General features: G+C 32.5%; 1 protein-coding gene across 1 annotated transcript; it reads left to right on the forward strand.

The window, feature by feature from the left end:
* Window positions 1-84: 84 nt before the first annotated feature.
* On the forward strand, window positions 85-11,090 carry LOC123682274 (intraflagellar transport protein 140 homolog). Its single transcript, XM_045620822.1, has 16 exons — window positions 85-1,134; window positions 1,208-1,435; window positions 1,494-1,764; window positions 2,070-2,336; window positions 3,142-3,599; window positions 4,188-4,488; window positions 4,552-5,037; window positions 6,155-6,415; window positions 6,849-7,075; window positions 7,601-7,887; window positions 8,038-8,291; window positions 8,352-8,683; window positions 8,735-8,929; window positions 10,165-10,383; window positions 10,439-10,637; window positions 10,692-11,090. Exons 1-16 carry the CDS (start codon window positions 988-990, stop codon window positions 11,012-11,014), a joined length of 4,455 nt encoding a protein of 1,484 aa, XP_045476778.1. The 5' UTR covers window positions 85-987; the 3' UTR covers window positions 11,015-11,090.
* The last annotated feature ends 639 nt before the right edge of the window (window positions 11,091-11,729 follow it).

The following is an 11,729-nucleotide window of genomic DNA, read 5'->3' on the forward strand; positions in this document are numbered from 1 at the left end:
TAATAATATGCAGAAGAATATCAGGAAAATTTAAATATCACAAATTAATTTTCAAATCATGAACTAAATTAGCCGATGGACAATAGTTTTATAAAAATAATCATTAATTTCATGTGGTTAGGATATAGTCTTGGATTTTGAAGAATGTTAACTATTCCTGATCAAAATGTAACAAAAATTTTAGTGAACACCACTGTATTCATCTGACAAGTTTTGTCTGTTTTCAAAACTGGAATTAGTACTTCGAAATCGACTTCTCTTTTTCCAAAAAGAAACGTTTTTGGACCGATTCTAGTCGATAAAGAGAATACTAGAAAACGCAAAGGAATGAAAATCTATAAATGGCTTACGTGTTTACATTAAATTGACATCATCGACGTGTGAGTTCGCCAAATCCAGTTCATTTCTCATCAAGGGATTTATGCCTTTTCTGCATATTTAATAAGATATTTTCTTGTCAGATTAATATAATATAACGTTCTTAAAAGTCTAATCTAAGTGAATGTAAGGAATGAAAGGACAACATATATTTAAATAACTTTATCAAATGTTTTGTTTTTCTTTTATGATAGTATTCAACATATTTTAATTCTGGATATAGTAGAAAACAAATTTATATATCAGCAGTCTAGAAATATCTTGGACAACACTAAAAAGTGAATATGTCATGTTCCAAAACTGGGTGAAAAATGTTCCAATAAAAAAATGTTCCTCATAAAATGTGTTATTTTCAATCAAGCTTAAAAATGAAAAAACTATGAAATCTATGTCGAATAAAGTCCCTAAACACCTGTTTTTCAACCATTCATAATAATGCAGCGGAATTCACAAATCACCAAAATTTAAATAGGTTGGAAGCCGGATATTTTGACAGTTCTTTTTCTGTTGCTCCGGTAACCAAACACTAAACAGCAACAAATAAATCAACAGAAGTCTTGTCACTGACGGTACTGCTATTTTTCTCTTATGTAGTGAATTTCTGATAAAATGACTCTTTATTTCGAGAACGCCTTGAGATCAGGAGAATTGAGTTCTATCAGTTTAAACGTTAAATGGCATCCAAATGCAACCTTTTTGGCAGTTGCTAGTTTCTCACAAGAGAAAGGAGGTTTTGTCACTGTATTCGATGAATTGGTGAGAGAATTACTTATATTCTTATACTGAAATAAAACAATAGCCAATAACATCACATCTCGTTATTTTACAGGGTGACTCACTCAAAGAAAATAATTATCCTTTTCATCGAAACTATCAAATAACTTCTTTTGCTTGGCATCCAGAATTAATCAGTCTGGCCACAGGATGGGAGAATGGTGAACTCAAAATTTGGAATGAATCAGAAAACGATTTTCTGAATTTAACTGGCCTACACAAATCTCCCATTACACATGTTGAGTATAGTGAGAAAGGTGGTCGCTTAGTCTCATGTGATTCTGTAAGATATAAAGTTAAAAATATATGAAAAACCACATTACAGTGTAGTAATTTTTCAGAGTGGTTCATTGGTGGGTTGGAAAGTGGACAATAAAGGACAAGCTGCCACTGTTTTTCATCTAGATGTCAAAGAATGTATTACCCATATAACTTTTCGAACCACTATCAAGCATCCCGAATTTGACGTCAAAGGATTAGCAAAAGCTGCTGTAAATGGAGATGAACAAGCTTTGGACATCTTCAGTAACTGGAGACCGAAAACCACTGCACGAAAATTCAGAGTTCAAGAGGGATTGGACAATATGTGCTTCTTTGTTGGAACACAAGTTGGTAAGTCTGTACCCTATATTTTGAAATAATGTAATAAGATTGTTGTAAGAGTGAAATCTTTCACATCATAGGATCTTACAGCTTTCAATTAAGTAATTTGAATTCAGATTTTAATATTTTAAAGTTGAACTACTATAGTTCGTATTATACAAAGTCTAAGCAGTCTAGCTCAAATTTGTTGAGAATACACGCATAATTTTACCAGGACAACTGTATGAAGTAGTAGGGTGAAGAAAATAATAAAAATTCCGATTGCATTGGTGAAATTATGTATTTTCTGATGATTTCCTGTTTTTTATATACAGGGTCTCTATATTATGTCAACAATGGTGGTTCTTGTACAGAAGTATTGAATACAGAAGGTGTACCATTAACAAATGTACTGTATCATTATTCTAAAGATGTAGTAGTGGTTATGATGGAAGGACTTACAATTGGCCATTTCTCTGTGGATCAGCAGGGTAACCTCACTGAAGTGGCTAAGGTAAAATTAAATGGAAAAATTCAAGGCCGTAGCGATTTTAGCCAAAGGATAGCATGGGCTGGAGGAGATTCACTTGCAATTTTAACAGGTTAAAACCAACAAATCATATTCAATTAGATACAAGGTTCTTTCTTACAGGTGTAAAAGAAGTTTTAGGTCACTATGAGCAGAACGTTTGTATAGGGATTTTTGATCTGTTTCAAACCAATAGAAAGCTGTTCATACACAAATTTCAGACTGTAACAAATTGAATTCAAATGAGGTTATAAGTTCGAACCTAATAATATGTTATTTGCGCATATGGAAAACGTTGATTGTGAAGTTTGGAAGATATTGATATCAGATCCTTTAAAAGTATCGATATTTCAAATATCGAATATTTATAAACACTAGATGATGACTTTGATATTCAAATCTATAAAAGACACCAAAATTTTCAAAGCCAACAACAAACAAATTCAATCAATATACAAATAGAAGAAATGTAGAACAATTTATTCATTTAGATTTTAAAAAATCATAATGTTGGAAACACAGCTGATCAGTATCTTTATTGAATAAGGTTTCTATTAGTGTATAGATAGTAAAATATGGAATTTCAATTCTACTTGTTGAGATTTGCATTCTTCATCTTAGTTGATTCTAAGTTTGAAATTAGTGTAATTGATTTATAGGATTACAAAACAGATAAAACTAAACCCACTTAGTTTAATATGAGAATTTACTATTATTTTAAATAGTTTGAAAATGATATGAAAGTAGTTATTTGGGACATTAAAATTGAAACTTTTTCGCTATCGGTTGCAAACTTGATGGAGAATTGCTGTAAGAATGAATCTAAGTCTATTTTAAAGCTCAACATCTTATGAGGTTCAAATTATGAAATTTTTCAGGAGATTTAACTGTGAGGATTTGGGACGTTGAAACAAATGATAATTTTATAATGCCCACTACAATGAAACTTTACGTTAATGAAGAGAAAACGCGCCAAACAAATGAAAATTTCTGTTGTATTTCCTATTGTAAATTGAACCAAACCATTTGCGCTGGCACAAATTTGGGAAAAATCTACTTCTGGACCAAAAAGCAAGTGCAAACTGAAGGAGAAACTTCAGATGGACTCTGGGAGTTGAATAACATTAATAATATAGGTGGCACAGTCAAACATTTGGTATGGGGTTCTGTTCAATTGAAACTACCCTTACTTTGCGTGAATTGTGTAACTTCTGTTTACATAATGAAGGAACAGAATATAGGAACAGCTTTCTCTCCCAGGATTTGGGCCACCCAAAAGACAGCTTCACAAGTTTTACTGGAATCGGAAAGCAGTGATCATTTACTTACAATCGAGGTAATAATAATAGCAACCCTGTAAAGAGAGACATATATATGAAATAGGCTGTGACAGTATAAAAAATATTGATATCCTTATAGATCAGGCTTTTACGAACGACATTTATTGATTAGAATATGTTATTGGTTGAACTTACGATGACATTCATTTGAAGTCAATATCAGTGTTTTGATGTGAATTTTGACATTTTCTATGGTAAAATTTGCTAGTTATTGTGATAGTCTGAATAGATTCATTTTTCTTATAGAAAGGAAAGGGCATTTAAAGCAACATTGAATTCTAACCCCGAACTCATTGTTATAGTAAGAATGTAATTAATCAAAGTAATCTTTAAAATGAAATACTATGAAATAATAACAATTTCATTATTTACATTAAAACGATCTTCATTGAAGAAAACAGTTAAATCAATAAAGAATACAAACACTTTCATATCATGACTATTGTTTATACTTTCACGTGCTTCGTTGAGGAATATTTATGCAAATTCAAAATATCTAGGTACTCAATGAACATCGCTAATTTGAGAGTATTTGAAAAATCTTTCAACTAGCCCGTTGTTATTCTATTGACATTTGTTTTTAGCATCAAGTGACTGACATGTCGATTAATGAAAAAAATTTGATATGTACCAACGGTAGAATCATATCAACTTTCAAGATTACATGGAAGGAAAATTCTATTGATGTCTCGAAGACTTCAGAAAAATCTCACATCAATGAGTTTTCGTTGGAAAAAATATCTAGCTTCAACTGTGACAATGATTTAGTAATCATTCATAACGATCATGTAATTGTTCTCTCACTGAAAGGAGTTGCTGTGAAAGATTTATCCGGAAATAATATCCATAACATTCTGAATAATTCTTCAGAAGGAGAAGCCATAGGTCAGCTTTCAGAGATGTACTTGAAGAAAGTTTCGGTAGGTTCATGCTTATTTTTGTTTCTAGGTATCGATGTCAATTCTAATTACCTCACTATTTTCACATTGGAAGGTTTCCTGAAAATATACGATTTATCTCATACTCCACCCAAGCTGCTGATTCCTCCACAAAATCTAGTGGAGATTGTACCGGATTTTGGAGAAATAATTCAAGCTAAATGTAATGCCAATGCTACTCAAGTTGCCATGACTTTAGCCGGTACAAATCTAATACCAGACGGAAAGCTCTACATATGGGACATCGATAGCAATACATTATTCAATTATGATTTTCGAAAATCCTACGATGAAGTTGAAAATGAGGACGATGATGGTTATGAAGCCTCCCACAAAGAAACGGGTGACGAAAAGGTTAACTCCAGTTACCCAGAAATATGTCAGAATCGGATACCTCTGTCATTATTCTGGGATAAGAACGATCCAAGGTTACTCATTTGTAACGCTAAAAGATTGAAGTATGGTTGGTCCAATAAGAATTCCGAGAAGAAATCTGGTGATTATGACTGTTTAGTATTCTACTCTTCCGATGGGTTTCATAAAATGGATTCTTCACTGTGAACTATGTAATAGCACTTTGCACATTCGAATAATTTGTTGAATGCATGTCTGTTTCATACACTTTTTCGCAAGTAGTAGCCGAAAATAACAGCTTGTTTCAAATTTTTATATGCACATTTTGTAGAGTAACTGTAGGTTTTCTGTTGTTTTCTTATATCTCCTAATATTAGAATGTATTTAGTATAAATTACCAAGCACTAATTCTTCAACAAGTGTCGTTAAGTTTTTTGTGGTTATTAATGTCAGTACTTTATATAAGAACCTGTTATTTATTTTTATTTATTTATTCATTTTTGCCCGACTCCTAAATTTATTTTATTTTGTTCAGTTTCAATGACAGAATTTTTGTTTTTAAGTATAAAACTGGCGTTCCACAGAGTTCTGTTCCCTCAAAATTTTTTGTGGATAAATAATTAATTTTCTGTAATATAATTATTTATATTTATATTTTTATAATTGATTTAATTATATAATATAATGAGTTTTAAGTATGGATCGCTTCATTTATATTGAAGCAGATTGCACGATTTTTATAGATTTTGGTATGCAAGGATCTTGTGTTACAGCCGATATTGAGGTGGTATTTATATTGTTGTCAGATCTTTCCTTTTTCTGGAATAATAATGAACCTTGTTGTTTTTTTATATTTTTGGCCTTTTGAAACGCTTTAAAAAAAACTGAATATTTTTCATGTTATGTGACCCTGTACCCAAATGCCTTAATTTTAGAGTTACAGCTAAATTAACATTATTTGCCGAAGTTAAAATAATACATTCTGATGGCTATGATTGAATAAACTCATTTAATTTTTAAATTCCTTTCAAAAGACAAAAAAAAATATAGGTTGATCCATTTGAAATAACAAAGTTCATTTTATTCCAGAAAAAGGAAAGATCTGACAACATTGTAAATGCCACCATAATATCGGCTATATCGCAAGATCTTTGCATATCAGAATTTATAAAAATCATGCTATCCGTTTCCGAGATAATTGAGGCTTTCCTAACTTAGAACTCAATCTGTATTATGTTGGACATCATTTTTTGTTTCAGGTGCGGGACATAAAAAATTGCTTCAAGATGAGGAACATATTGTTATCTCCATGTTCATTTCTTCTGAAAATGGGATTAAAATGCATGATATCCAAGCAATAGATGCCGAAAGTCGACTTGTTGACATTTCTACACCTTATATTATTATTCTGGAAAAACTTGCTCTAGTCAAAGAAGTCTTGGGCGATTTTGTTGGGTTGGAAAAATGTGATAAAATAACTAGAGAAGCGGTATTGGATTTCAGTTATTACCTCAGTTTAGGTTGGTAGGTTTGTGTCTTTATAACTATAGTCTCATAGCCTAAGAGTCCTATAAGAGCTGAAATTTTTTATACGCAATGTCTCTAATAGGATTAAGTGGAATGGGTCCCAATTTTGTTTCAAAAGCTTCTACATGACAAAGCCACCATAATATAACTTTTTAGTGACCATTCCACCTTATCCTATTGGGGACATTGCGTACAGAAACTTTCAGCTTTTATGCTATGACATAAGTGTCATTCATGGGCTCTTACTCTTTTCGTCTAATAGACATTTTGTAAGTCTATCTTGCTCAATGTTCTTCTGTGGAAATTCAAATCATATCAAAGAAATTGATCCTAAAACTTGTTGAACATTTGAAATTCACTCCATATACCTTTTGAATGACTTCATTTCTTCGAGGTTCATATTAGATCCCATATTCACTATTTCAGGTAATATGGATGCAGCCTTCAAATCAATAAAACTGGTACATAGTTCAGGGGTTTGGAACAGCTTGGCAAGAATGTGTGTCAAAACGAGAAGATTGGATGTTGCCGGAGTGTGTCTAGGTCACATGGGAAATGCTAAGGCGGCAAGAAATCTTAGATTGGCAATGGCTGACACCAGTTTACCCATAGAAGCGCAGATAGCGGTTTTAGCTATTGAATTAGGCATGATTGTGAGTTCAAAACTATCTATTACAAAATAGTATATTGTGCAACAAGTGGGGAAAGTTCAACTTTTCTCGCGAATGTGTCGCAAACACACGAGCGAGAAAAGGACTTTCTCCACATGTTGCACACTATACTTTTCCTACAACTGCACAAATTTCAATAATTCAAGTAATGGACTTGATTCAAATCAAAATGGCCTTCGTTGACATTATGTGCTAATTCATTGCGTTTCCATAGAAACGACTCAAAAGCCCAATTTCATTGGTCTACCAAGCGAGGTGTGGGCAAAGTGCCGTGTGGAATAATATTTCTCACAGTGTGAGCAATACATAGTTTTGAAGTTGAGTACTCTATGAAAAATACGCTAATTTCCATAGTAGTTGTAGGAAAACATCTATTACTATCTATTACGGAAAACAAAGTCGATTTTTACACTATTAGTTACTTAAGAACGGCTGGACAGATTTTTATAATTTTTGATTTGTGGGATTTTTTTCTGACCCGAATTTTCATTTTCCTACGTTCTGTAGGATGAAGCGGAACAACTTTACAAGCAATGCGAGCGATATGATTTGCTCAATCAACTTTATCAAGATCAAGATAAAATGGAAGAAGCTTATTCAATTGCTTCAACAAAAGACAGAATACATTTGAGAAACACAGAGCATATGTGGGCCAAATCTCTCGAACAGGCTGGTGATTTCAAGGAGGCTGCTTCAAAATATGAAAAAGCCAATACCCATAGAGTTGAGGTTCCAAGAATGCTAGTGGATCAGCCTGAAGAACTTCAGAAATATATGTCCAATACTAATGATCCGTAAGTTATACAAGTTGTCAAATGAATATGTTTGAAGTATTTCTTGAATCATACGAAGAAATAAGCCATAATAGTAATAAAAAATTATTTGGAACTCATTTAATCACTTTCAATATTTCGTTTTCAAAATTTTTTCAATTTTTTTCATAGGGAGTTATTGAAGTGGTGGGGAAAATACGTAGAGTCCCAAGGAGATATGTCAACAGCTCTGAAGATCTATTCTAAAGCAAATGAAGTATATTCACAAGTTCGTGTTTTGTGCTACTTAGGTGAAGAAGCGAAGGCAGCAGAAATAGCAAGACAGTCATTAGATAAGGCAGCATTTTATCATATGGCACGACATTACGAAACAGTTGGCAACAATGAAAACGCTATTAATTTCTTTGTGAAGGCAAATGCTTACAGTAAGTTTTTGTTTTATCTAAAAAAAAGAAGCAAATTGCTATAGCAAAAATTTTTTTTAGGTAATGCTATTCGCTTATGTAGAGAAAATCATATGGCTGACGAATTGTGGAATATTGGTCTAGTTGCTTCTAATCGCGAAAAAATCGAATGTGCTCGATATTTTGAAGAGATCGATAACTTAGAGAAGGCTGTTGTACTCTATCATAGATCTGGAATGTTGCACAAAGCCCTTGACCTGGCATTCAAATCAAATCAATATGACATTCTGCAACAGATTGCTACAGACTTAGATGCTGACTCAGATCCTGCTTTAGTTCAAAAGTGTGCGGATTATTTTGTGAATAACGAACAATTCGATAAAGCTGTGGATCTCTTAGCTGTCGGGAAGAAGGTTAAATAGGTTTTTGGGTCATGACCTCAATTGATTTTTAAATTTTTTTAGTTCGAAGAAGCCATTACTCTTTGTACAACTCATAATGTACAATTAACGGAAGACTTGGCTACAAAGTTAACCCCTGATAAGGATCAGGTCGATGAAGAGACCAGGATTCGAATACTTGAAACATTGGCTGAAAGCTTAATGCAACAAGGAAGCTACCATTTGGCAGCACAAAAATTCACACAATCTGGGGATAAGGTAATCGAAAATTTGCAAAACTTCAATTTTCTCAAAAAAACTATAGATATAGTGTGACACTGTGCTTCCTTGTCGCTTCCTCACAATATGTTATTTTCGATCTTGTAACACTATTATTACCCGATATCATTTGGTTTACGCATGGATTAATATGGATATGGTCCGTATATAACCTTGGTTACTATGATTACTAAGTTGGTGGTCCGTATATGTCAAATTCCTGAAAAACCGGTGACTATTTCCTCAAACCATACTTTTATTCTGGTTAGGTTCGGTAACCACGCCCACTCCGGTTGGCAGTTGTCATTTTAATTTTCAGATTATTGTTTATGAATATTTTCCATGACATCTAACACTCAACAATTTTATCATTTTAATTATGAAACAAATACCCTTCAGAGCCGAACTATTAGTTATTTATAAATTAAAAGAGATCAACCATCAACTTCCAAAATTTTGTCATTCACAAGTGCCAAGCGGTCCGTAAATATGAAGCAGGTTACCTGAACCATTGAAAACCACTAGTAACCGCTCTGAAATTCTCGGCGATATACGGACCATACCCTATGTGTATTAGAAAGAGCTGAACTACCCATACGAAATTTCATCAAAATGGTAGAACGCAAAATATTGATTTTTCGAAAATTTAATTTTATAATGGTGATAGCTGAACTATTCAACTTTTTAACCCTAAGAATATTGGCACATTTTGAGAAACTTATAATGCCGTTTACTGAATCCCTCTATATTTATTCGACCAAAATTGAAATTTGTGTTACGTTGTTGAAATAATAAAAAACATGAAATTCATCATATATCGCCCTCAGATTAATTCAGATATCATGATGATCTCGAGAATTTCACGTTTGCGCATGCTCAACGGACACCCTATATCTGAGAACGCTGAATTTTGGGATCATCAAGCAGGATACCCAAATCAAATACCATTATAATACTAAATTCGCTCTGAAATCGGGAGGGTTGCTTCAACCAGGACCGATTCTCCAAGCGATGATTTTTCGACAAAAAAATCGGATAAAAACTGTAGAAGTTACTAGTTTTGCACATACAGACCACTATAAGAAATCAAAGTTGTTCATAATTGTTTAAAACGCATTTTAGATGCGGAAATTTTTAAAACGAAGACTAACAATTTTTTTCATCCTATAAGTGATCAAAACAATATGCACAAACTATGACTATACAAAATATAATTAATGCAATATCTTTTTCAGATAAAAGCCATGAAAGCCCTGTTGAAATCTGGAGACACCGATAGAATTATTTTCTTTGCATCTGTCTCAAGAAAAAAAGAGGTTTATATTATGGCTGCCAATTATTTGCAAACGGTGGATTGGCAAAACGATCCAGAAATTTTGAGGAACATCATTACTTTCTATTCAAAAGCTAAATCCTTAGCTTTATTAGCTAACTTTTATGTAGCTTGTGCTCAAGTAAATTTTCCATTAATACAATTTGTAGCAATTCTTGAATTTTAAATTGTTTCAGGTAGAAATTGATGAATTTCAGAACTATGAAAAGGCTTATGAAGCCTTCATGGAAGCAGGTGCCTGTCTTTCAAAAATATCCGCACCAAAAGATCCTAAACAACACGAAAGAATTACAGAAGTAATAAAACAAAGGAGTGCTATCATAAAAAGATTTGTGGACATTAAAAAGTTATTTGAGAGAGGTGATATACAAACAGGTTAGAAAATTCGTTCATCTTCTTCGAATTTATTGATTTAATTTATTTTTCTAGGACTGACCCAGTGTAGGCAACTTCTAGAAATTGAATCAGAAGAATTGGAAGTAGCAGTCAGAAGAGGCGACATATATGCACAAATGATATACCATAGTATTAAAACATCGAATTTCACAGTTGCGAAGCAATTGTTTGATGAATTCAAGCAGGTTCTTAATGCTTCTTCCAACAACACTATAACTTATTATTTGAGTAAAGATCTCTTGGAAGCTTTGGCGAACGGATTAAACATACCTGTTTCTTATCTTGTTCCTTCTCTAACCAAAGTTAAACATACAGATAAAGATGAAGGTGAAATCGAAGAGGTAATTGAAGAATAATAAGCTTTAAATACATTGTTATATATTACAAGCAATACTTGTTATGTGTTACATTAATATTAATGTTTAAAATTCATTATGTGTTTGATTTATTATCCTTTCCTTTTAATAATGAAAATATTTAGAAAGCATGAGTTAATTATTGCATAAACTCCATCACAACTTAGTCCTCAATCTTGTATTTCTAATTTACCTCATTTTGATTTACTTCCTCTATCGAATCTTCGAAAATCATTGTGCTCCTTACATATTTCTCAAACTCTAAATATAATTTAGTCTGTAGGTTTCTAGTGATTATTTTAGTACATTTCCGTGACGCCAAAATGTGCCTACTTCAATAAACTTGATCGGCTTCAATGGAAAGAATTATTATTATAAGTAGAATTCTCCTAATTTGGTTTCCGTAAATGTGCAGTTTATTACAATGGCCTTGAACCCCTTTACGATCATATTCTTTAAATGAATATTAATAAATTGACGTAACTGAGCGAATTTTAAATTTTAAAATGTATTCTGTTCTCTGTTGATGATACCTGTACCCTGTAGCACCTTTTTCTTGTTAGGTGTGAAATTCAGTATAGAAATTCGATCGTGGTACATTATCATGGACGTTTTCTTTCACAAATTGTTATATTTTTATCTCACTTTGGTAGTCGGGATGTCTGTAAGTTATTGAGTAAATAAGTTGAATTATTTCATGAAATATATATAGAGG

Source organism: Harmonia axyridis, chromosome 6 (assembly GCF_914767665.1).
Source record: "Harmonia axyridis chromosome 6, icHarAxyr1.1, whole genome shotgun sequence".
In the NCBI taxonomy this organism is placed as follows: Eukaryota; Metazoa; Arthropoda; class Insecta; order Coleoptera; family Coccinellidae; genus Harmonia; species Harmonia axyridis.

What these genes read in the sequence shown, in the direction of transcription:
- LOC123682274 (XM_045620822.1), top strand. Translation starts at nt 988, where the DNA reads ATGACTCTTTATTTCGAGAACGCCTTGAGATCAGGAGAATTGAGTTCT. An exon ending in CTTTGTTGGAACACAAGTTG is followed by an intron (nt 1,765 to 2,069) that starts GTAAGTCTGTAC and finishes TTTTATATACAG; the next exon opens with GGTCTCTATATTATGTCAAC. An exon ending in CAGTTATTACCTCAGTTTAG is followed by an intron (nt 6,416 to 6,848) that starts GTTGGTAGGTTT and finishes TCACTATTTCAG; the next exon opens with GTAATATGGATGCAGCCTTC.